At 40.6% G+C, this 21,186-nt stretch overlaps 1 protein-coding gene across 2 annotated transcripts; it reads left to right on the forward strand.

Moving 5' to 3' along the window:
• Positions 1 to 1,848: 1,848 nt before the first annotated feature.
• bcl2l11 (BCL2 like 11) lies at positions 1,849 to 15,728 on the forward strand. 2 transcript variants are annotated; one of them, XM_034303014.2, is made up of 4 exons: positions 1,849 to 2,290; positions 4,034 to 4,398; positions 6,474 to 6,607; positions 13,477 to 15,728. In XM_034303014.2, the coding sequence occupies exons 1-4, from the start codon at positions 2,283 to 2,285 to the stop codon at positions 13,588 to 13,590; spliced, it is 621 nt and encodes a 206-aa protein (XP_034158905.2). In that variant the 5' UTR covers positions 1,849 to 2,282; the 3' UTR covers positions 13,591 to 15,728. The 2 variants fall into 2 exon arrangements, with proteins under 2 accessions (XP_034158905.2, XP_034158904.2); XM_034303013.2 differs by lacking the exon at positions 1,849 to 2,290 and adding an exon at positions 2,349 to 3,418.
• Positions 15,729 to 21,186: the final 5,458 nt, after the last annotated feature.

Here is a 21,186-nt window from a genome sequence, read left to right on the forward strand (position 1 = left end):
GATGGTGGGTTTCAAATATAGGGAAGTCACACTTCTCAGCCTCCCAGGAAAAGTCTGTGAGAGGGCTCTGGAGCAGAGACTCAGTCCAATATTTGAACTTAGATGAACTTAAGAAGAAGGTTGCAAGTACAGGCAGTGGAAATGAGGTTCCTTTGTAGGGATGCTGGGTTTACTCTCGGTGATAGGCTGAGGAGCTCAGCAATCCGAAAGATCCCCTGCTCTTCCCAATTGAGAGGAGCAAGTTGAGGTCGTTCGGACACCTTATTCTGGCTTCTGCTAGAGATTTATCGAGACTCCAGGGCAGGCCCAGGACCCACTGGAAAGATTATATCGCAAAATTGGCTTAGGAACATCTATGAATCCCACAGGAGAAACTGGAATCTGTGGCTGGGGATAGAGAAGTCTGGGCTGACCTTCTCAACCTGCGGACACCATGACCCCCACCAGGTGGAAAAGGAAAATGAATGGATGAATGTAAACTGAAAAATCCATGATGCTATTCCTTAATAAGAAAGTGTTTGCAAATTTCTGTGGTAAAAGACACAAAAAAACACTTCCTAACATGCTGTTAGGGAAAAATAATCAACTTCTGGATATTACCAGCATCACATCACACTGTTGTTGAGAACTTCCTGTAACAGCATGCCCCATCATATTTTATTCCTTACATAACAGGACCTTCATTCAGAAATTGAGTAATGAAACAACTGATGTTTGGGAGAAAGAACAGATCTTCCTCCTAGCTTATGTCCTATCAATTTGCATCCGTATTTCGTTTCCTTCCCGCTCTTGCGTGTCCACTGTGTCTTCTCGGCTGTCTAGATAAATAATAAGCCGCCCAGAATTCCAACCTAAGCCCCTTTACCCACTTTTCCAGTTCTACTCAATCACTCTGTATACCACTACCAGTCAAAGGAGTGGTCTGCAAAATGATAATATATGATTTGTCAAAATCTTGGTAGCTAGCTAGCTACCTAATTTAAGTAGTTTGGTACAATATAAAACCTAGTGATCACAGCAACTAGCAAAATTCACCTCCTAAGATATGATTTAGTCACAATACAAATACAAATTACACAATACAAACTGTAAGAACCGCTACACAACAACTAGCGAGGTTCATTAAGATTTTCTATAGGATTTGACTCGGGAAAGTTCCAACGGATGGAACACTTTTTTCCGTTTCCTGGTTGTTCTGCATGGGGCAGAATATTTTACTCCACGCCCAAGATTCGTTAGTCTTTCTGCATGTGCTTCTACAAAGCCAGATTTATTCATAATAAATTATGAATAAGAAAATAGGTGTGCATTGTGCAACAAGGAATTAAAAAAACAAACAAACAAAAAAACATATCAGGTCTTGATGGGATGTATAGCCTGTAGAGGACAATCCTTGCACAGTATTGTTGAATGCAAAGTTTTATTGTTTCTGAGGGAAAAGGGGAAGCTTTACCTCTATTTTGCAATGTCTACAAAGAAACAAAAATATGAGTGCACCCTGCAACAAAACAACAAAAAAAATGTCTACAAGTGAGAGGATCCAAAAGGAGCAGATGGTCCGAAAAAGCTTGGATGTAGTTATAAAGGTGGGCAAGCAATTAAGGACCATTTAACCTATAAGCTATCGCATTCAGGAAGGGGTGTGCAAACTTTTGTCCTTCATTCTTTTTTCTCTTTTCTTTCCCATTATACAGCTTAAAATCTATCATGCACATAAATGATACGGTATGCATACAGTTCTAAGTGATCCAAGGTTGCCTCCTGTGCTGCATTTGTGTTATGTTACAGACCCCACCCTCTGTGAGGGGCGGGGCCATAGAGCGCTTTACTGCGTGACCGTAACGGCGAGCTGCCACACAGCCGCGTGCGCGCGCTCGGAGTCGCTCTGAGGAAGTACAGAGAAAAAAAAAAAAAAAAAAAAAAAAAAAGGAGAGCGCTTCTCTCGGAGCGCCCGCAAACAAAAGAGTCGAAAACAAACACCGCGACGCTTCTCATCGACAGCGCTGGAACTGGAAGAGCTTTTTCTTTCTTCCTGGGTTTTTTTTTTTTCTTCTTCTTTTCCTTCCTCCTGCTCTCAGGACAACTCGGAACTTGGTGTTCTACTGAGCTGCCTCCAATCAGAGAACATCTAAATGCAACTTCTTTTCTTCTCGCTTCTGTTTTCTTTTGTAAACGCTGGATTGCTGTTGTCGCATGCTCTCTGCTCGTCGTCTTCTTGGTCGCCGCCGCCGCCGCTGCTTTTTCTTCTCTCCTTGATCTTCTAAGCCGTATGCTCCAGCACCATGTCCAGGTGAGTGGCTCGCGCACAAGATTGCGTCCGGAATTCCACCTTTTTTTTTTTTTTATCTTTCTTTCTTTTCTTTTTTTTTTTTTAACATGTGCATGAGTTTACTTTTGCTCACAATCTGTCTTTAAGTCGGAGATCTTTTTTTTTTCTCCTCTAGCAGTCCCAAGAAGCTCGAAATGACTCAAATAAAAGGAGGGGAGTTTGCAATAGTTTGGCGTACAAGTCATTTCTACTCATGGATTATTAAATGCACTGAAGTTAGTATTGCTTCTGATTTCAAAAAAAAAAGAAAAGAAAAGAAGAAGAAGAAGAAGAAGACGTGAATTATAATTACTTAGGAGATTTAATGTAATCTATTTATACAGAAAGAAATAAGCCGACAATGCCGCGCGGGTTTTTTTTCCCCCCGCACCATAACGCTCGTCTTGCAAGTAAAGTCGAACATGAAGATTAAAAAAAACAAGCCAAGTCGTTGTTGGTGTGCTGCTTGAGCATGCTGAATTATTTAGCTGTGTTGTGGAAAACCCAGGCGAGCACCTGTTTGTTGTTGTTTTGCTCGCTGTTGCACGCGCACGAGCGCTGGATCAAAGCAGTCGGGATTCACGAATCAACTCCAAACAACTGGAGCTTTTTTTTTTTCCTTCCTAAGACTCCGAGACAGCGTTTATTCATTCATAAAAACAACTCCAATATATACCTAAAACACACACACACACATAACACACACATACGAGACAAAATATCCACCGTGATGTAGAACTTATTGATCTCGTGCTATCTATCCATGGTTTGTTCGGGCTAGTTTTTGGATGCTGAATATTTTTCTGCTCAAGCTTAAGCCACTAGGAGGAGCTCCTCTTTCCACAAAACTTTATTTGTGGATTTTTTTTTTTTTTTAATGTGTCTATGTGTGTGTTTGGCTTTTTGACTGCCAGTCAACTGAGCGGTAATCCAATCGTTTGTGATGCCGAGGACACGCGTTTCCGTTTGACGCTCTCTCTCTCTCTCACACGCACACACACACACACTCATACACACACGCACACACACACATACAGACACGGCTCTCCTAATGTTTACAGCAGCTCGGAACAGTCGGCAGTGTGGAGTCAGCTGTACACTACATTACCCGTGAGTTAATCCATGTAATGACATTGTTTCGAAATGCTGGCACGGGAACACAACAACAACAACAACAACAACAACAAGAAGCCGACAGCAGCGGCGCTTTGGCACATGCAGTCGCGCGCGGTAGTTACGACTCTACGCCACAGTGCGTTCAGTTTCCTCTGCACGAGACAGGATTTGTAAACGCGGTACACACTGTCTGCTTGGTGGACGTGTGACTTTTTAATTGCACAAGCTCGCGTTGTTGATGGTTTTTTTTTTTTGTAGCCTCGCCGACGCTTTAACATTCATTTCACGTGAAGAAGCCGCTGTGTCTCGAGCGTCGAAGGCAGAAAAATAGGAAGTTGGCTCGGAATGAAGTTGACTTGTGACGCAGTTTGACCGGAGCTTCTGCCGCGCGTGACCCGGCCATCCCAAACCTGGCGTAGTAAACATAGCGGGGAAGCAAAAAAACCAAAAAAAACCCAGCCAAACAGCCAAACAGAATCTGGATCTGTCTTAGATTTGAGACTACAACAAGTTGTCGCGTGCGCAATTAAAAGGAGTTGCACATTTTTAGCCACACTTTTCTCGGCATGCCCGAAACGGTAATTCCTGCTGTTTTATTTTATCCTGCAGACGGCAATACCGGGCTGATGGCGCAGCCTTCTTAAAGGAGCAGGGGCAATGCGGAGAGAGCGCCTCCCGGGCCGAGCCGTGTGAGAGCCCTCAGCCTCAGCCTCTGCCTCAGCCGAGCGAGCTGGAAGTGTTATTTAGGGGAGGGATCGCGGCGGTGCCCAATAGCCGCGTGGCTTACCAGTCCAGGTCGCCTGTGTTCCGAACCCTCTCCAGGTCGTCGAGTGGATATTTTTCGTTCGACAGTGAGCCGAGCTCTCCACTAATCACCCATAGCACGGCCACTCAGACCCCGAGTCCGTCTAGTCAAGTGATAACTCACGCCCTGCAGCGCATTTCCGAAGCGCGAGGCGACGCGCGCGCTCACGGTAAGCTTGATTCCACCCCCCCTTTTCCCTTCCTCCCCGAGTGTGTGTAAAAGCTATCCAAGTGCTGGGATTGCATGCTGATATGAACTTCTCCGCGTTCTGCTCTCACAGCCGTGTCTCTCATTCATAACGACTCCTGAGCTGTGAGTGCTCACGTGCTGCATGTGTCTGAGAACTTTAAAAAAAAAAAACAAATATTAGTCTTCAGAACTTTTCCATGCATGATGTTGTGTCTAAGCTTTTAGAACTTTTTGCAAAATGTGCATGATAAAGTGTAGTTTTCTGTAATTGTAGAAAGAGTTGTTGTGTTGTTGTGTTGCAAATTATAGCCTGTTGCTTACACTAATACTAAACATTATTTGTAATCTTTTGTTGTACTCAAAGTTATTAAACAAACAATCATTACTTATTGGATGATGTCCAACAAGTGTGTGTGTGTGTGTGTGTGTGTGTGTGTTCCAAAGTTGATATTCGTCACATTTCTTTCTGAATCTTTGAACCTGTGTTTAGACATGTGACTCTGCTTGCATGTGCATGAACATCCGTTTGAGTTGGGAGGTCCGTGTACCTTTTCACATACCCACAGGAAACCTTTTTTTTTGTCTTTGCACCGAGGGCAGCCCCCATGTTTAGAGTGCGCGTCTCCTCACAATGGAAGTGATGGAGTGAGCTGATTTGCTTGTCGTCTCTTTATTTCTGCGTACTGCCGCAGAGGCTTCAGGCGACCAGCCAGAGCGGGAGCTCTATCCTCTGGCAGTCAAAATAGTCTTTTGTGAAGCCCAGACACGAGATCTAACCATCCCTATTCTCTGCTATAGAGAAGCAGGAGATGCGAGCCTGTGATAAATCATGTTCCTGGAGTGCCTTGCGAGTGACCTGTCTCCAAGAAGCCGCTCTTAACGGAGAAGCAAACGCAACACTGACTTATCAGGGATTTCTTCTGTCTCGTATGAAGCAGGGTTACCCCATCAGTATTCGCTTGTTTTGTTTGGCGTCGTTGTAGCACTTTGTCATTGGATCAGAACACAAACTTGGCTGCGTTTCGCTTCTCGAGACGTATCGAAAATCCTCGTGTCACTCGGACGACCCTGTAACTGTGAACCTGTCAGGATGCCAGTTGTATTAGCAGTGCTGGCAGCTGAGATGAAATAGAGAGCGCTCTGGCATACGTTGTGATACGTTTGACACAGAGAAACCGACTGTATCATGTTAGTGTGTAAGTCAAAACAGAGCACAATCGCAGATCCATCCGACCACAGTGACAGTTCGCGTGTAAACAAACAAACACTATATCATTACCCGTCAGTACTGCTGTCATTGGCCCGTGGCCGAGCTTGTAAAAGTGGTGAATGTAATTGAGTAATATCATGAGTGAGTTTTTTTGGCTATTTTATAGTGAAAGCCTCAACGAATCTGATGTGTGGAAATGAGTAGCATATGGTCGTAATATGATTGGGCATGAGAAATAACAGTAAAACTGGTTCTCGCTTGAGTCATAGCTGGAGAATCAGTGCACCTTCAGCCAGATTGTGGTTGTATTATTAGCACTTAGCCTCGGTATTCTCTCCAGTGTATTCTGACCACAACTCAGATTTACTGCAGGTCTTAGAGTTTCAGCGCTGAGTTATCTCACTTGTTCAAACCGTTGTCCTAAAGCTCACGCGCTCTGATCGTATATGCTTTTCAAAATCTTTTAAGGCACGGCGGCTAAAAAGCTTCTTAGGATTGAAGCCGTCCAGAGAGGGGCGAATTGTGATTTGTTACAGAAAGACGGGAACCAGAAATAAGATAACGACAACAGGAAGAAGGCAAGTTGCGTTACGTGACGTTTGAGATCTCGCTACAGAAAATATTCCGACCGAGTCATGTGTTCATGAGCAGCAGTGCTGAATTGATGACGTGAATGAATATAAAATAACTCTTTCTGTATTACTTTGCTATTTTTTTCATTGTACTATTACTGTATCTACCTGATTTTTTAAAAAAAATAAAGGATTTTCTGGTGTTTTTTTTTTCCAGTGGCATGGCACACACATAATTTATCTTTCCTTGTTTCTTTGTTTATCTTTTCCTAGAATTATGGCCTGCTCTCCATAACCACTATCCACCCCACGGAGCGGCATCTGCGGGGGACATGCAACCGGAGTCGTACGTTGCGCAAGAGTTGCGGCGCATCGGCGATGAATTTAATCAGCTTTATTTTCATGAGGTGAGAAGCATATAGTTGTGTGTGTGTGTTTAATAACAGGCTGTTTGGTCGAACCTATCTGAAGAATACATTTATTCTATCTGAGATCATTATGAGGAGGTCTTGAAAGCGTTTGAGATTTCCTCTGCCGCTGCAGGAAAAGAGAGAAGGGTTCTAACTTGAGAAGCGTTTACTTTCCTTTACATTAAGGATTTGCGTGGGGTTTTTTTTTTTGACTGCATGTCTGAACGTTGCATCACTTCATTTACAGTCAGATATCAAGGTCCTCGCCTAAGGAACCGCCTCTCATGAGTCATGCAGTACGCTGTTAGAAATAGAAATTTCTCAAGGGTTCTTTGGAAGGTTACTAGTTCTTGTAAAGCGGCTCTGCTTGAAACCTTCGCCGAAAGGGAAACCTTGTTTCATTTTAGGATTCTATATATAACACAGACCTCTTTATAATTTTCTATTATGCTTTCTCGACTCTAAATAAGCATCAGATGAGACACTTATTATGCATTTATTATACATATACACAGTGCATAAAACATAATATAGTTGTGTTTTTTTATCTCCATTTTTTTTCCATACCGTCTGCATTAGACTCGTTTTCCAGACATGTTGGATGACAGTGGCTTCTTTTTGGGCCACGTAAGTCAGATTTTCTGAGTCGTATCAATATTTAATCCAGAATCCATTCGCTTTATGTCAGATGCTAATACAGCATTGTACTGCGCGCATGTCTTCATACTCGTCCACATCACATGCTTTCATGTTGGCCAGACCCTGAGCTCTTTATGCAAATAGCAACTTATCTCACATGAGCTGATCTCTCTCCTATTCATCATTGTTTCAAACTTGTTTAGCTCTGTAAAATAGATGAATTACTGTTCCAGGGATTAAAAAAAAAAAAGAGGGTGATTGAAAATGGCTTAGAGGTTCAATTTGTGTTTATGTTTCAGACCTCATCATAACATTGCATTGCTGTCACGTGTCTGTAACACACTTACACTCTGAAGCGTAGTGGAAGACAAGCTGTGAAGTGATGGATTTAAAAGGTTACTTCATTATATTAAACTAAAGTATTAACATACCGATGATTTAACGCTCTTTAGCTATATACACTTCTATACGTGTGTAGATGTCATACTGTAATAGCTTTGCTGTGTTGTTAACTATATTAGCATTCTGACACATTCCTCTAAGTATCACACAGATATCTTGATGAGCAGGAAGCACCAGCGTGACTACAAGCTATTGAAACTGTGACTAATATTCTGACTCAGAGACAGCCTTTATCAGAGTTGTTTTATTTTGGATGTGTTTTCCTTTACCTCCATGTAGAAGTGGCTGAGATGTCGGTAAGAGAACGATGTCATATGCCAGAAAGCAGAACAGGTGCAGTGTCATGTGTCCCACGTACGATGTTCTGCAAAACATATCTTTTTCTTTTGCTTTCCACTATCGCTATCTTAAAAAGTTCTTTTTGTAGAACAGACGGTTTCCCTTTCAGAGAAGGGTTATCTGAAAACAAGCTTGTGATGAAGCTTGTAGTTACAGAATTCAGCGACCTTTCTGGTGTGCGTATACGGACTGTGTGCTTGCCTGAATTTCAATAAAGATCTCAGCTTTGGATTTGCTCTTCAGACTGAAATCGGCCCTAGCTTACATTTTTTAATGAACTGTTTAGATGGCGAAAAAAATAATGTTTTTTTTTAAATATTATTTTTTGCTTTATTTTCTTAACCTAACATTAATCATTAAAGAATCCTTTGTGACAGTCTGCCTGGTTCTCATGCTCTATCCTCCATATTATAGCTTCAAGTAGGGATGTTTGTTATGATTACATCTCCGTCGCAGACCGATCTCTGGTGGACATTAGTGGTTTTTGTGCATATCTGTCATCTTTAAGAGAGCATTACATTCCTAGGCTTTAAATGCATTACCTGATGTGTGTTAGAACATGGCTCCATAGAAGGCAAGGAATATTTTGATCTTTTCGTTTGTTTTTTTTTGTCATCTCAGAGCTAACTTAACAGCCACAATAACATGTTACAACTTCTGTTGTGCAGAGGAGGTAGTAGTCGCTAGTTAGTGGAGGCTGAGCGTGTTGCATGGCAGGGTTTGTATGCGACCGGGACGAGTTGACTTTATAATGTTTACCCTGTGGTTAGATTCTAGGCTCTAATTATCCACTTGGTCATTCTGCTCAGCGCCATGCAGACGCACTCGAGTCTCAGCTAAGATCTGCTCTTAGTCAGGGTCAGAATCGAGCTGTCCACTCAAGTTTAAAATGGATGGGTATGGATTTTTTTTTTTTAAACCTCCTGTTTAGTTCATTTTTCTTCTCCCATGTGTGTGATGTCACTGCCTTGCTTTGTTTTGGGATAAATGTCACTTGACCTACATTCAGAGCTTTCTTTGGTACCTTCATCCATGTGTTCCCATGACAAGCAAAGCAATGAACAGAAGAGATGTGTACCATGGCCACACTAAATAAATCAATGCTGTTCATAATTTACAGGATAATTAGAATGAAATCGTAATGAAGTCTATAACTGCTACCACTTTCCTTTTCACTGATTTTTAACTGTCTCTTCATAGGAGTGTGCTCATGCGAAAATTTTACACCCACACAGTCGTGAGACCATGATGGCCTCCTTCACCACTCAATTGCTACACCAAGTGTCACGCAAATATTACTTTACCATTGACCTATTATGAATTCAGCTTGAATTCAAAAGAGAAGATAGGACACATTTTTGCTTGGAGCCCATTTTGCGACGGCGCTGTATTATTCACGGCTCTATTTCAGAATTCCTCCTGGACTCCTACTTCACATTTCATCCAGCTTAACTGAGAGGTAGCAGTGTGAGCTGTGAAACACTGCAGTATAATAAGAAAGCTAAGCACTAATGCAGAGCAGATGTGTGGCCTCAGAGTTGGTGGCACTGTTCAAGCCCACTCTGTCGTCTGCATCCCACTAGTCACACGGTTGACTTTTGTCAGTGATGTGCATCAGTGCTTTTTTGTTGCACATCTTTTTTCCCCCCCTGAGAAGCAGAACAGCGTCTTCCTTTGTGCCCGTGGACGTTTCTGTATTCAGGCGGCCACCTCTCAGGGGATGATATGATGGGTGAAGGCATTTATGTTCGAACATGTCGTTTGGCAGTGCATAACTAGCACTCTGTCTCTGGCAAGACACGTAATAATTTACAAGTGTGAGGAGATTTACATTTATCAAGGTTAAAGCAAAGTATTAGACAGTCCATCAAGAAAATAGCTGTTATTATCTGTACATTATCTATAAGTGTAACGATCATGCTGTCATTATGGTGTTTAAGATAAAGGAATTATACGTACGGTGTTATTGATGCATTTTCTCTGCTATTGGCGTCATGAATTTACTCAGATTTTGGAGATATGGTTTAATTAATTGGAGTTGGTCGTAAATTATTGCTGTAATTTGTACCAGTTAATGGAGCGTAAATCAGCCATTGCCAATCCCAACAGCTTAAACGACTGTAGACAAGGCAGTTGAGTAAAGTCAACAAATAGATTTTACAGGTTAAGTATCATATTAAATTGTGTATAATTACTCCCAGAATTACTTCACTCTCATAAGCATGCCACTAAAAAAAAAGGATTTAAAAAAACAAAAAATAATTCATAGCAGCTATCAAATAAAATAAATCTGAATAACTGAATAATAAGCTAACATTTTCCAGGGATAAGGGATAATTTAAATGCACTAACTTTTTTTTTGAACAAAGTAAGCTGTTTCTGCTAAAACAGCCTTAATAAATCTCTGAATAGATTAGAAAAAGTGTCATTTCATCCATACCGTGGCAGTTAGCTGGTCTGAGCTGAGTGTTTTTGCAGTTCTCTGGCTTTGTGTGCTTGTGGCTTCTCTGCTTTTCTTCCATGTGGTCTCGCTCACCAGCTTCCAGTTTTCTCTGAGAAATGACTGTGAGTGAGTGACTCTGACACGCTTAACCACTATTTTCTTCTTTATCGCTCCCTTTCTCTCTCTCTCTCTCTCTCTCTCTCTCTCTCTGCACTCCACTGTTTTTATTTTAGTATTGTATTGCAGTTATTCGTAAGAACCATGGCGATGATCTGATCACATACGGTCTAGATATGCGCCGTGTACGTATACTGAGGCTCAAAAAGAAGCGGTCTTTCACTAGAGCTGTGATTCTTTGTCTCTTGTGTACACAGTGGTATGGAAGTTAATTGGAGTTGATTAAAGGGATGCTCCCGCTGTCATTTGGCTCTGAACTGGGACTGCATGCTGTCTCAGCAGAAGAGCAGATTGAACAGATTGAGCTGAGACGTTACTTACCAAAATACACCCAAATGTATGCAAATGTTTGCATGTGTATAATAGTAAAAGAAAGCGAATGGAGTTGTGCAGTTTTGTTTGGTTGTGTATTGTTCATTGGATCTCGGTAGTTTTTGAGTGGTAACATGAGAGTAGAGCAAAATAGAATGGCTTCATATAGCTCATGCTGGCATGCTAGGTGTAGCTTTTACTCCAAAAGTCTACACGTGTGTGCTTATTTCTGTGTTTCTTGGTTGTTTGATGGTAAATCCGGGTTGAAAGCCATTGACTGAAAGCGATGTGTGACTTGGCACTGCATCTCAGTAATCCAGCGCGACCCGACTGACATTGAGTGATGTGTTAAAACTTAAACTGTTCCTTTGGCATACACAGTCATTCACGCTATTGATGCGGTTCACTCACTCTCTTACTCGCTCCCTCTGTCTCTGTGCCACACCACAGGGTTAAATGTCCCTCCATTTTACTCCACTTCCTCCTCACCTGTTTCCTCTGGCTGAGCACACAATCACTTCTTGGGCATGTTGTGGTTTTTGGCTGGCCTTTTTTTCTGAATCAAACCCCCCTCTTATTTTTCACCCGCTGTATTTGTTTATTAAAAATCGCTTTTTAGCCAAGAGGAATAATCGAGGCTAATTCAGACCACATGCTGCAAGTCAGTATCCTCTTGCTTTCCTGTTTTTTCCTCTCCAGGCTTTTGCACCTGCCTTAATCCAGATCTAATTCTTTTTATTATTCGTCCTTGATTGTTAGCTCTTATAGCTGACCTTATTAGCCTGAGGCAAACGATTCTTATCCTGGAGGTGAAGTAGAGGCAGCCCTCTCGAGCATGGTGTTTTTCATCCTTCTTTTATTCGGTACAGGAAAAGGTTTTTTTCTTTTCCTTTTTTCATTCTGGAGTGTGTTTCCTCGCTGGTTCCTGCCAAGAGTCCCCAGGGGGAAATGCCCTGTTCTTATCGGGGTCACTGTGTGTGCTCGGTGTGAAAGTACGCCAAAAGCAAGGGCTAGAAGAGGCCACCTGATTCAGCCTGAATGCTGCCAGATCTCACAAAAGCCAAGCTGTCTTTAACAATGAGACTCCGTTTTATTAGCTGAAACACTGCTAGCTGATCGTGATCACAAGAGCCCTGAGTGGGAGAATGCCATGAAACTAGAAGCTAGTGCTGTGATTTCAATTCAACTCAATTCAATTTTATTTATATAGCACTTTTAACAACAGGCATCGTCACAAAGCAGCTTTACAGAAATCCGGATATAAAATCAACATTAAACTTTTAAATTTATCGCTAATGAGCAAGCCAGAAGTAATGGTGGCAAGGAAAAACTCCCTGAGAGGACAAGCCTTGAGTGGGACCAGACTCAAAAGGGAACCCATCGTCTTCTGCGTGACACCGGATAGTGTGATCATAAATAATTTCTCTTCTATAACTCTATACTATAGTCAAATAGTGCTAAGTGTGTTAACAGGAACTGGAGTATGAGCATCATTAGAGTTTTAACCCTAGCAAGTCTGTTGGATCATGACTGAAGTTATTAACTGTTCAGTGATGGAGACTTGAGCGTAAACTGCTCTTAGCAATTGCAGTCTTTAGACTATCCAAGGAAGTGTCTGTGTGGTACCATCCACAGTCATCTCATGGAGGTCTTTAGGTATTCCACGTTGGGCCATCCTCAGCTGCAGCGAGTGATTTTCAGGTGAAGAAAGCTCCAAGCAAATGTGGGGCATCAGGATGGAGCAGGCAGGTCCGGAGAGCAGAAGGGGTCAGGATCAGTGGTAACTCGGGATTAGCATATGTTGCTAGAGAAAATGGGTTGAAGAATAATAGAACACCTATTATTAGGTATGCTCTTGCATTGTAATGGTTTATGATGATGTACATTGTGCAAGCAGGGACTATCTATGATAGCAGTAACTAAAAGGGATAGTCAGAAGGTAACACGGACATGAGGGGGCCCTGGGACATAAAGCGACAGCCACTCCACCGTCAAGTCAACTTTAATTCTGACCGATTTAGTCTAAGCCTGAAACCTCCTCATCATGGACAAGTAGAGCAGTGAAAATGGTGTTGGTAGGATGTGAAATGTTCTTAATCCTTGGAGGATGTGATTGCAGTTCACATCAATGGTATACTGTGTGTGTGTGTGTGTGTGTGTGTGTGTGTGTGTGTTGTGTGTGTGTGTGTGTGTGTGTGTGTGCGGGCATGCATGTATTACTAAGGGTTTAACAGGTGTGTGTCTGAAGTGATTTTGTTGTTTATTTCTCATGGTTTGAAGGATTAAAACTATGTATTTTTAATAAAGCTACACAATATGTACTTTCATAATCATTATCACAGCATTGACCACAGCATTGACCTGTGATTGATATCACAGAAGGCTGTAATACACAAAGAAGCCCTCTGAGAAATCCCAAAACCGTTCATTACTCACTGTCTTCACTTGGCGGAAAGGCGCATCTTGAACTTCAGCCATTCCAGAAGAATTTCTGTGAGTGATTTAATGAATCACAGTATTCACACGCTCACACAAATGTTTTTCCTCTCAACAGGCAGAAAGAAATGGTGGCGCAGCCCCTCAGCAGGCCCAGAACGAGCCCGCCATCATGTTGTGGGTGGGGCTCCTGATTGGACGGCTATTACAGTTCCTCCTGAGACAAAGATGATGGACACACAGAACACCCAGCAGACAAGTAGCACCTGAATGTAGATATGTAAATACACAACATCAGAAACTGTGCTTGCTCTCTCTCTCTCTCTCTCTCTCTCTCTCTCTCTCTCTCTGCCTCTATCTCACTATGAGAGTATCTGTTCCTCTTTCAACTGCACGCTGACGTTGACATTCCCTGTCCGGAGAGGAATTTGGATCTGGATGCCTGGAATTGGGTGGGAAATTCTGGGATGTAACCTGGAGTCATAGACAGCTATGTTTCCTGCATAAATATGGAAAGCTGAGCCATTAAAACACTGGGTCAAGAAGGCCTCTGTCTGTCTCTGGAGTTTTTCCGTTTTTCGCCAAGCGAAGACGTGTTGAAAACGTGCCTTCGTGGCCTCAGTGCTCTAATCTTTCCCTTTCAGTGCCTGTTTGCTGTTTTTTTTTTTTTTTTTGGTTATTTTAATTTTAACTATGTATTCCTTTAATAACTTGCCTGTGTTCTGTATTTATTTGCCACTGTTGTATTTAAGTTGTGTTTTGTATTGTTTTTAATGGAAGTGGATTAGTTAGCGGTAATGTTGCAGTTCTGCCTGCCCTTCTTTATTAACTCAAAATTTGCACTTCTGTTCGAATAGTCTACACATAATAGTTACACAGAATTATTTGATTAATCATGTATTGCCTGAAGATCTTGGTGGAAACAAGGAAATCTCCAACCGGTTGTGAACAGCGTATGAGAGCTACAGAAACACACCAGGCCAGACATTCAGCGACTTGTTAATTTCGCCTTTTGGCTTTTCAGAAACCTGAGGGACAGCCAACCCGTAGTACACGTGCGATTTTCACACTGTTATTTGCCAGAGAAACGTCAGCCTTGGCTTCATGCCCTTTCATGTTTTGAGGCCAAGTGATTTAATACTGACGAAATACAACACAAACCCTCACAAGGCCGTCTTTTTTTGCTTTTGTGAAAATGAATGAAAGTGAGCGACTGGAATTTCTAAGGACAGACGAGACACACCGGTTTCCACGTTAAAGTGATTTGGATGAAATTTTATTTTTAACAGATGATTTTAATTGTTTTAAATTTGGCCCATGGTGTAATTTCATGAGTGAAAGGTTTAATAATACACGTGCGGTTGGTCAGCTGTGGTTGTATTGGGCATTTCATCGTGGGTGGTGGTGTCCACTTTTAATTGCGTGTGTGAGATTAAAGCTATTCAGGGGATTTTCAAGTGAGGTTTTGTTTCTTGCTGACTTTTGACCAAGAACAGCCTTAATCGCCGAGTCTGGATTCAAGAAAAGTGATGTAATGGTGTTATAAAAATAGCTTCAGTGACTCAGGGGATTTATACCTGTGGAGTTTTAAACAAAATGGGCTTTCTTCATGATCCAGTCCATGGCTCTACCCTAACCTTTTTTATGCATTGCCATTTTCCCAGTATTGCATTTAGCATTCCAAAAGATGGGTCATATTCTACACTTACATTCTTGGCACTTAACAACTAATATGTTAACTGTGTTAGATATGTTAACTGATGACAAATGACACCCAGAGGAATTGGCAGATATTAAAGACACCCACAATCCACTTGTTAAAATGCAATTATGGGCATCGTTTCTGTCACATTTTCATCATTTCTTTCATTCAAAATTGAATTTCTTGTCAAAATGACAACAAGCTTTTTTTTTTTAGCTTGCCTTGATCGTTTCAGGTTTACCACTCAAACCAAAGAACGTGTTTCAACGTACTGTATGTAAATGTTGACATTTGCATTGTGTTCTTCAATATTTATGCATTACGTATGCACAATCATATGAAGATTGGTATAGAATCAAACTCCCGGTATTGGAAATGTCATAGATTTCATGCCCTTTTTTTCCCCCAGGACAAACGTTTTCACAGAAGATAAACTTCAAGCCGATCTGCATTCCAGTTCACTGGATTTTTTTCATAGATTCAGTCGCATTACCTGCAAATTAACTGATCCACCTCGCAGACCCAGTACGTTTGTAGCAAAACATTTTTCTTTGGTTCTTTTTTTTTTTTTTTTTTTTTTGACATTTTGTTGTTGCACTGAAACCTTGCTGTGCTGAACTTGTGCAATACTGCTGTAAATAAAAGCTTCTTTTTCATCTTTCTAAAAACGACTAACTTGCGTCTAATTTAAAGAAGCCCTTTTATACGTAATTTTGAATTTAAAATACATGTTTATTGTTGAAGAAAATTTTATATATATATATATATATATATATATATATATATATATATATATATATATATATATATATGTGCGCTCTGGCTACACCATTCCTACACCATCATAACCTAAGAGAGTGCTCTGTAAATCTACTTCACGAAAAGCATCAAAAGGTGTACTTGTATTCCTGCTGTAATTGCTCTGAGGAGAAATAATGAACCTGAGGCAAGCATTTAGGTTTATGGCAGTTTTTATTCAGAGTAGAATTTGTATATATATATACATTTTTTTGCATTAATTATAGTAGGGCACCTCTACACACACACACAAACACAAATCACTGAAATTGCAAACAACATCCATGCAAATAAAAAGATAGTATAATGTAAACCCAAGAAAGATAAGTACAGGGCAGACGTTATAGAAATGAGGCTGCATTCTTCTGAGTTAAACTCTTAAACAGTTGTGTTAATATAACATCAACCATCTGATCCGACATCTATCAGCGTAACAAGAAGGTTAAACAGTTCAAGACAAATCAAAACACATCTCCAGAACTTTAGATGACTTTTTTTGGCATATTTACTGACAGTGCCTTAGACACTGTGGATGTGCTTGTTATGACGCCGTGTGTCTCAAGTGATCGGATCTCACGTGGTCAGTTGAGACGGATAGCCTCATACCTGGTCTTTTCATGCGTCTCGAATGCGTCCTCACTGACCACTTGTCAAAAACAACACAGCAGTCTAAACCCTTCTGGTCTAATACTGTAAGCCTAATTATACTCAAATGAATAAGCCTAAGAAGTAACCTAACCAGGAATGAATTTCAGCGTGGAATGAGGAAACATACTAAATAAAATCATGAAGTGATCTGTACGGTTATAGTGATAAGTGCTAAGCGCTCGTGCATTTTGGGTGCCTGGCAGAAAGTAGTGGGAGCAGTGATCACACAGATGTGTTATTTAATCATTTAGGGTATCTACAATCAACCAATCTTGCTATATTAAGCAATGCCATAAAATACCATTGAGAATGATTTAAATAAATGATTTAGCTCATAAAACCTGACCTCTATACTTCTGTCACCTCGATATCCCTGAGCTCACAGTACTGCTGACTTTCAAACAGAAACAGGTAAAAATGCATGATTCTGATTGGCTAATAATGTTTCTTCCCATAGGAGCTGGTAGCCAATAAGATGTAATTAAACAAACTAAGGGATGCATTCATTTGATGGTGGTTAATCGTAATGATGGCTCCATAGACCTTTTATGAACATCATTACAGCACAATGACGGCGCAAAACGTTCTTCAATGTCAAATAACAGTTACAGTAATTGCACTGTAATGACGTCCGTAAAAGATATATATATAACGAGATATATATAAAAGATATATATATATATATATATATATAACACTCAGACAACGCAGCATATTTTATATATATATATATATATATATATATATATATATATATATATATATATATATATATATATATAATATGCTGCGTTGTCTGAGTGTTATGTTCCACGAATAAGCATTTGGAACAGGAAAATAGGCTGTTTCAGTGGGGCTCAAAGTAGAAATCTTCTCTCGTAGCTACGCATCTGGGCCTAAGTGTATACATTAAGCCATCGGACGGTATTTAGGCTGCGGATTAAACCATGAAACCGATGCTCGCAAACTGAAAGGAGCTGTTGACTGAAAGAGAAGAGAAAAATGTGTAAAAACGTGAGTTGGAGTCACAGTTTGAGTTACAGTAGGCCTACAGCTCTTACACACACCCACATACACCTACATAGCCTGCTGGTCTCACACACACCTCTAATGAACTACACTGCACATTATTGCAGAGACACATTTCACTTTTAATAGTCTGTAGCTGTAACAAGATCCTACACAGCGTTTCCTTGATCAATATTATCCATTGGTGTAAGCAGGTTTCCTATAAAAGTACCATCTGATGGCTGAATATACACTGCCAAACGAAAATATACCCATTTCCAAACCTTATATACTATTTTATTGTAAAACATCAGGATCATCAGTGCAAATGTAATATTCAAAATGTGAAGTCATACTGCATTTCTTAATGAAGTACCATTAAAACACACAATTTCCCAAAATAGTGCTAAAAGTTGTTAAATTGTTAGAATAATTATGAGAATACGTAGGTTAAACTGTCTCAATCAGATATATACGTTCATACATTAACAACAGAGCTCATACTGAGAACGGTAAGAGAGATTTAATAAATATAATGTTTCTAAAATGCTCAACATGTGGACAAAAATGGATAAATAAAACCCTCTCGTGTATATCAGACAAAACAGTGTGGTTAGGCTTTTTAAGTAGCTCTTTTGTGCATGAAAACCTGGTAACACTGGTGACTAGGTGGTCCTTCAATGTTGAGACATATTAGTGTTTACACTACAAATAGGTGTACATACAATAGGTACACACGTCCCCGATCACTTCCCCATGTATGTGGTTTGAGTAAACAGATCACAATGTGTCTCCAAGTCACACATGACCCCGTGTGCTCTTGTACTTAGCGCTAACCACTTGTGAGCTGATCACGCGAGACGCATGTTAATACCAGGTGTAAAAGGAGCCTATGCTACAAGAGCAAAAAAAAAAGCCTGCAGGGGCACTATAAAGGACAGAAAAGGGGGTGATTCCAAAGGATCTGAGAAGAAAGGGGAATAAAGAGGACCTGCAGGAGTCCAGAGTCGGCTGAAGGTACTGCATTAACCTTTCAGATCTCACACTGGTGCCTCTGTATTGCATGAAAAAATATGGTGCAAAGGCTAGTACAGACTTTTGGACTTTTTTGACTAAGTCAATCTGTCATTTTATTTCAAGTATCAGAAATTTTTTAAGAGGTAAGAAATACTTCTAGAAATAAAAAGTGAAACTGCATGCAGATCGAAAGACTATGGAAATGTTGTCATAAGTATATGCGTGCTGGCCCGAAATACCACCTGTAACCGGTCAAAAATGTTCGTATCACTAACTGATTGAAACTTTGCTTTAAATATTCGAAACATTTGTTGATGAACTTAACCTGTACCAAGATCTTATACTGGATCATCAGAAATAAACACTGCATTTAAATATATATACAGAAAGGACCAGAGACTTTGTTTTGGAATGAATACAGTACAGTACACCTGAAACTCTGTCCTGTATCTCACGCACACAGAGTATACCGAACACAGACACTCCCCCTTAATTTGAGTGTTCATGTGAAAAGAGAACTCTCTCTTCCTCCAAATGGGCAGCCTATCAGAGCTAATCTGCAAGACATGGAAAGTACGGTACCTTCCACACAACTTGGCATAAACATGTGGACATAATTATATAGCTTATGCTGAGCTATTCTCTGCTTTGGGCATGTCATTGTCTCTCTCTCTCTCTCTCTCTCTCTCTCTCACACACACACACACACACACACACAGAGAAACACACGCAGAAACACACTGGACAAGAGTAGGTTTTGTGGTTCTTTCCTCCAAACAGTGTCTGTGGGTATTACAGTAAATGTGACAAACCAGTTTGTTTATAACTTCAAATCAACTTCTTTAATGGTTAATTCAAATCATGTTCTCTGCTGCATATAATGGTAGACAGAGAGGTCTTTTAATGGCTACTTAACCATCAGATCATCATCCTGGACTGAATACAGAATTTATTAAATTATTAAATTTACAAATGAACTCCAAATTATCTGCAGTCAGGCCAAGCTGGAGAATTTCATATCATAAATACACACTTATAATGTAACGTGGTATGAAGAACAGGAGGTTACTTTTGAATTTTGTAATAAGCACTCAGAGGCAAAAATGGATCAGAGATCGAGTCTTCTTATTCTATGCAAAACGTGTGTTTTAGCTTAGATAAATGTGTGTGTGTGTGTGTGTGTGTGTGTGTGTGTGTGTGTGAGAGAGAGAGAGAGAGAGAGATAAATGTGTGTGTGTGTGTGAGAGAGAGAGAGAGAGAGAGAGAGAGAGATAAATGTGTGTGTGTGTGTGTGCGTGCGTGTGTGTGAGAGAGAGAGACAGACAGACAGACAGACATATTAGTTAAACTTTCTGTTTTTCCTTGAATTACTTTTACTGGAATCCTTTGCTGTAAGATGATGACTGCTGAGGAAGTGTCAACCAAATGTTTTCCTGTAACTACTAACCTTTCAGTTTTCAGTTCTGTGATTGATTGAGTAATAGATGAGCAAGTGACTATTCTGTAGTATTTGTTGGTGGTTTAAATTCCTGCAGTCAACTCTAAGCGCTTGTGCCTTATGATCTGTGCACAGTATATATATATATATATATATGCGCACCAGTTGCAACCGTATGTGTGGTTTTACGATTACGAAGAAATGATCGAAGATACAGTATATAAATATATTTTGTAAAGAATGTTTGAGTTGAATTTAAAATATAAAATAATTGATTATTGATTCTATATAAATAAAATAGTAGTAGTAAGGTAAGGGATGTGGCTTGACTGGTATTTGGAAAATGAAGGATATGAGAAGTTTGCTGATGTCCATCTTGGATTGATATTTCTGATCAGAAATGTTCCTGATCATTCATTCATTTCCTGTTGGGGTCATCATGGCAACAGACTGAGAAGTTCAGTCAGTCTTCAGTCAGTCAGGTCAGACTTCTCTATTCCCAGCCACAGATTCCAGCTCCTCCTGGGGGATCACCAGATGTTCCAAAGCCACCAGTGAGCTATAGTCTCTCCAGGAGGAGAGGTCTCTGTCCAGTGGAATATGCCTGATACAGCTCTACAACGAGCTGACCTGGGGACATTGTTGTAAGGTACCTGAACCACCTCAAATGGCTTCTCTCAATTCGGCAGAGCAGTGTCTCTACTCTAAGGCTCTCATTGATTGTTGAGCTCATCATCCTCTCACAGAGTAAACCCAGCAACCCTGCAGAGGCAGTTCATCTTCATCACCTATATTTGCGACTTTATTCTTTCGGTCTCTGTAGAGTCCTGCTTCACCACCACAGACTGGTCCAGCAACTATAACACTTCTGCCGCTGACCCAATCTGTTTGTCAGTCTGCAGAATTCCACACAGACAGAAACCCAAGCTCAGGATCAAAACCTGGGGCTGTAAGGCAGCGACACTGTCTGCTACACCGCTGTGCCACCATTATTATTTTATTTACTTCTAAAAAAGGACCAACAGCCTCAGGAAAAATGATAAAAAAAACAAGATTGCATAACTGAAATGGGGATGTTGTATTATCTACAGTATTTGCATTTCATTAAAAAAAAATAAGTAGTTTCCTTAAAGAGTACTTTTTTCCCTGCAAAACACTGCGTCAGACTTATTTGCATCAATATGTAGTGAAGCCTCACATGGAAAGAATAACTGCAC

The sequence above is a fragment of the Pangasianodon hypophthalmus genome, chromosome 3 (assembly GCF_027358585.1).
Source record: "Pangasianodon hypophthalmus isolate fPanHyp1 chromosome 3, fPanHyp1.pri, whole genome shotgun sequence".
Classification (NCBI taxonomy): Eukaryota; Metazoa; Chordata; class Actinopteri; order Siluriformes; family Pangasiidae; genus Pangasianodon; species Pangasianodon hypophthalmus.

What these genes read in the sequence shown, in the direction of transcription:
- bcl2l11 (XM_034303013.2), top strand. Translation starts at nt 3,360, where the DNA reads ATGTTTACAGCAGCTCGGAACAGTCGGCAGTGTGGAGTCAGCTGTACA. An exon ending in AGGCGACGCGCGCGCTCACG is followed by an intron (nt 4,399 to 6,473) that starts GTAAGCTTGATT and finishes ATCTTTTCCTAG; the next exon opens with AATTATGGCCTGCTCTCCAT. An exon ending in ATCAGCTTTATTTTCATGAG is followed by an intron (nt 6,608 to 13,476) that starts GTGAGAAGCATA and finishes TCCTCTCAACAG; the next exon opens with GCAGAAAGAAATGGTGGCGC.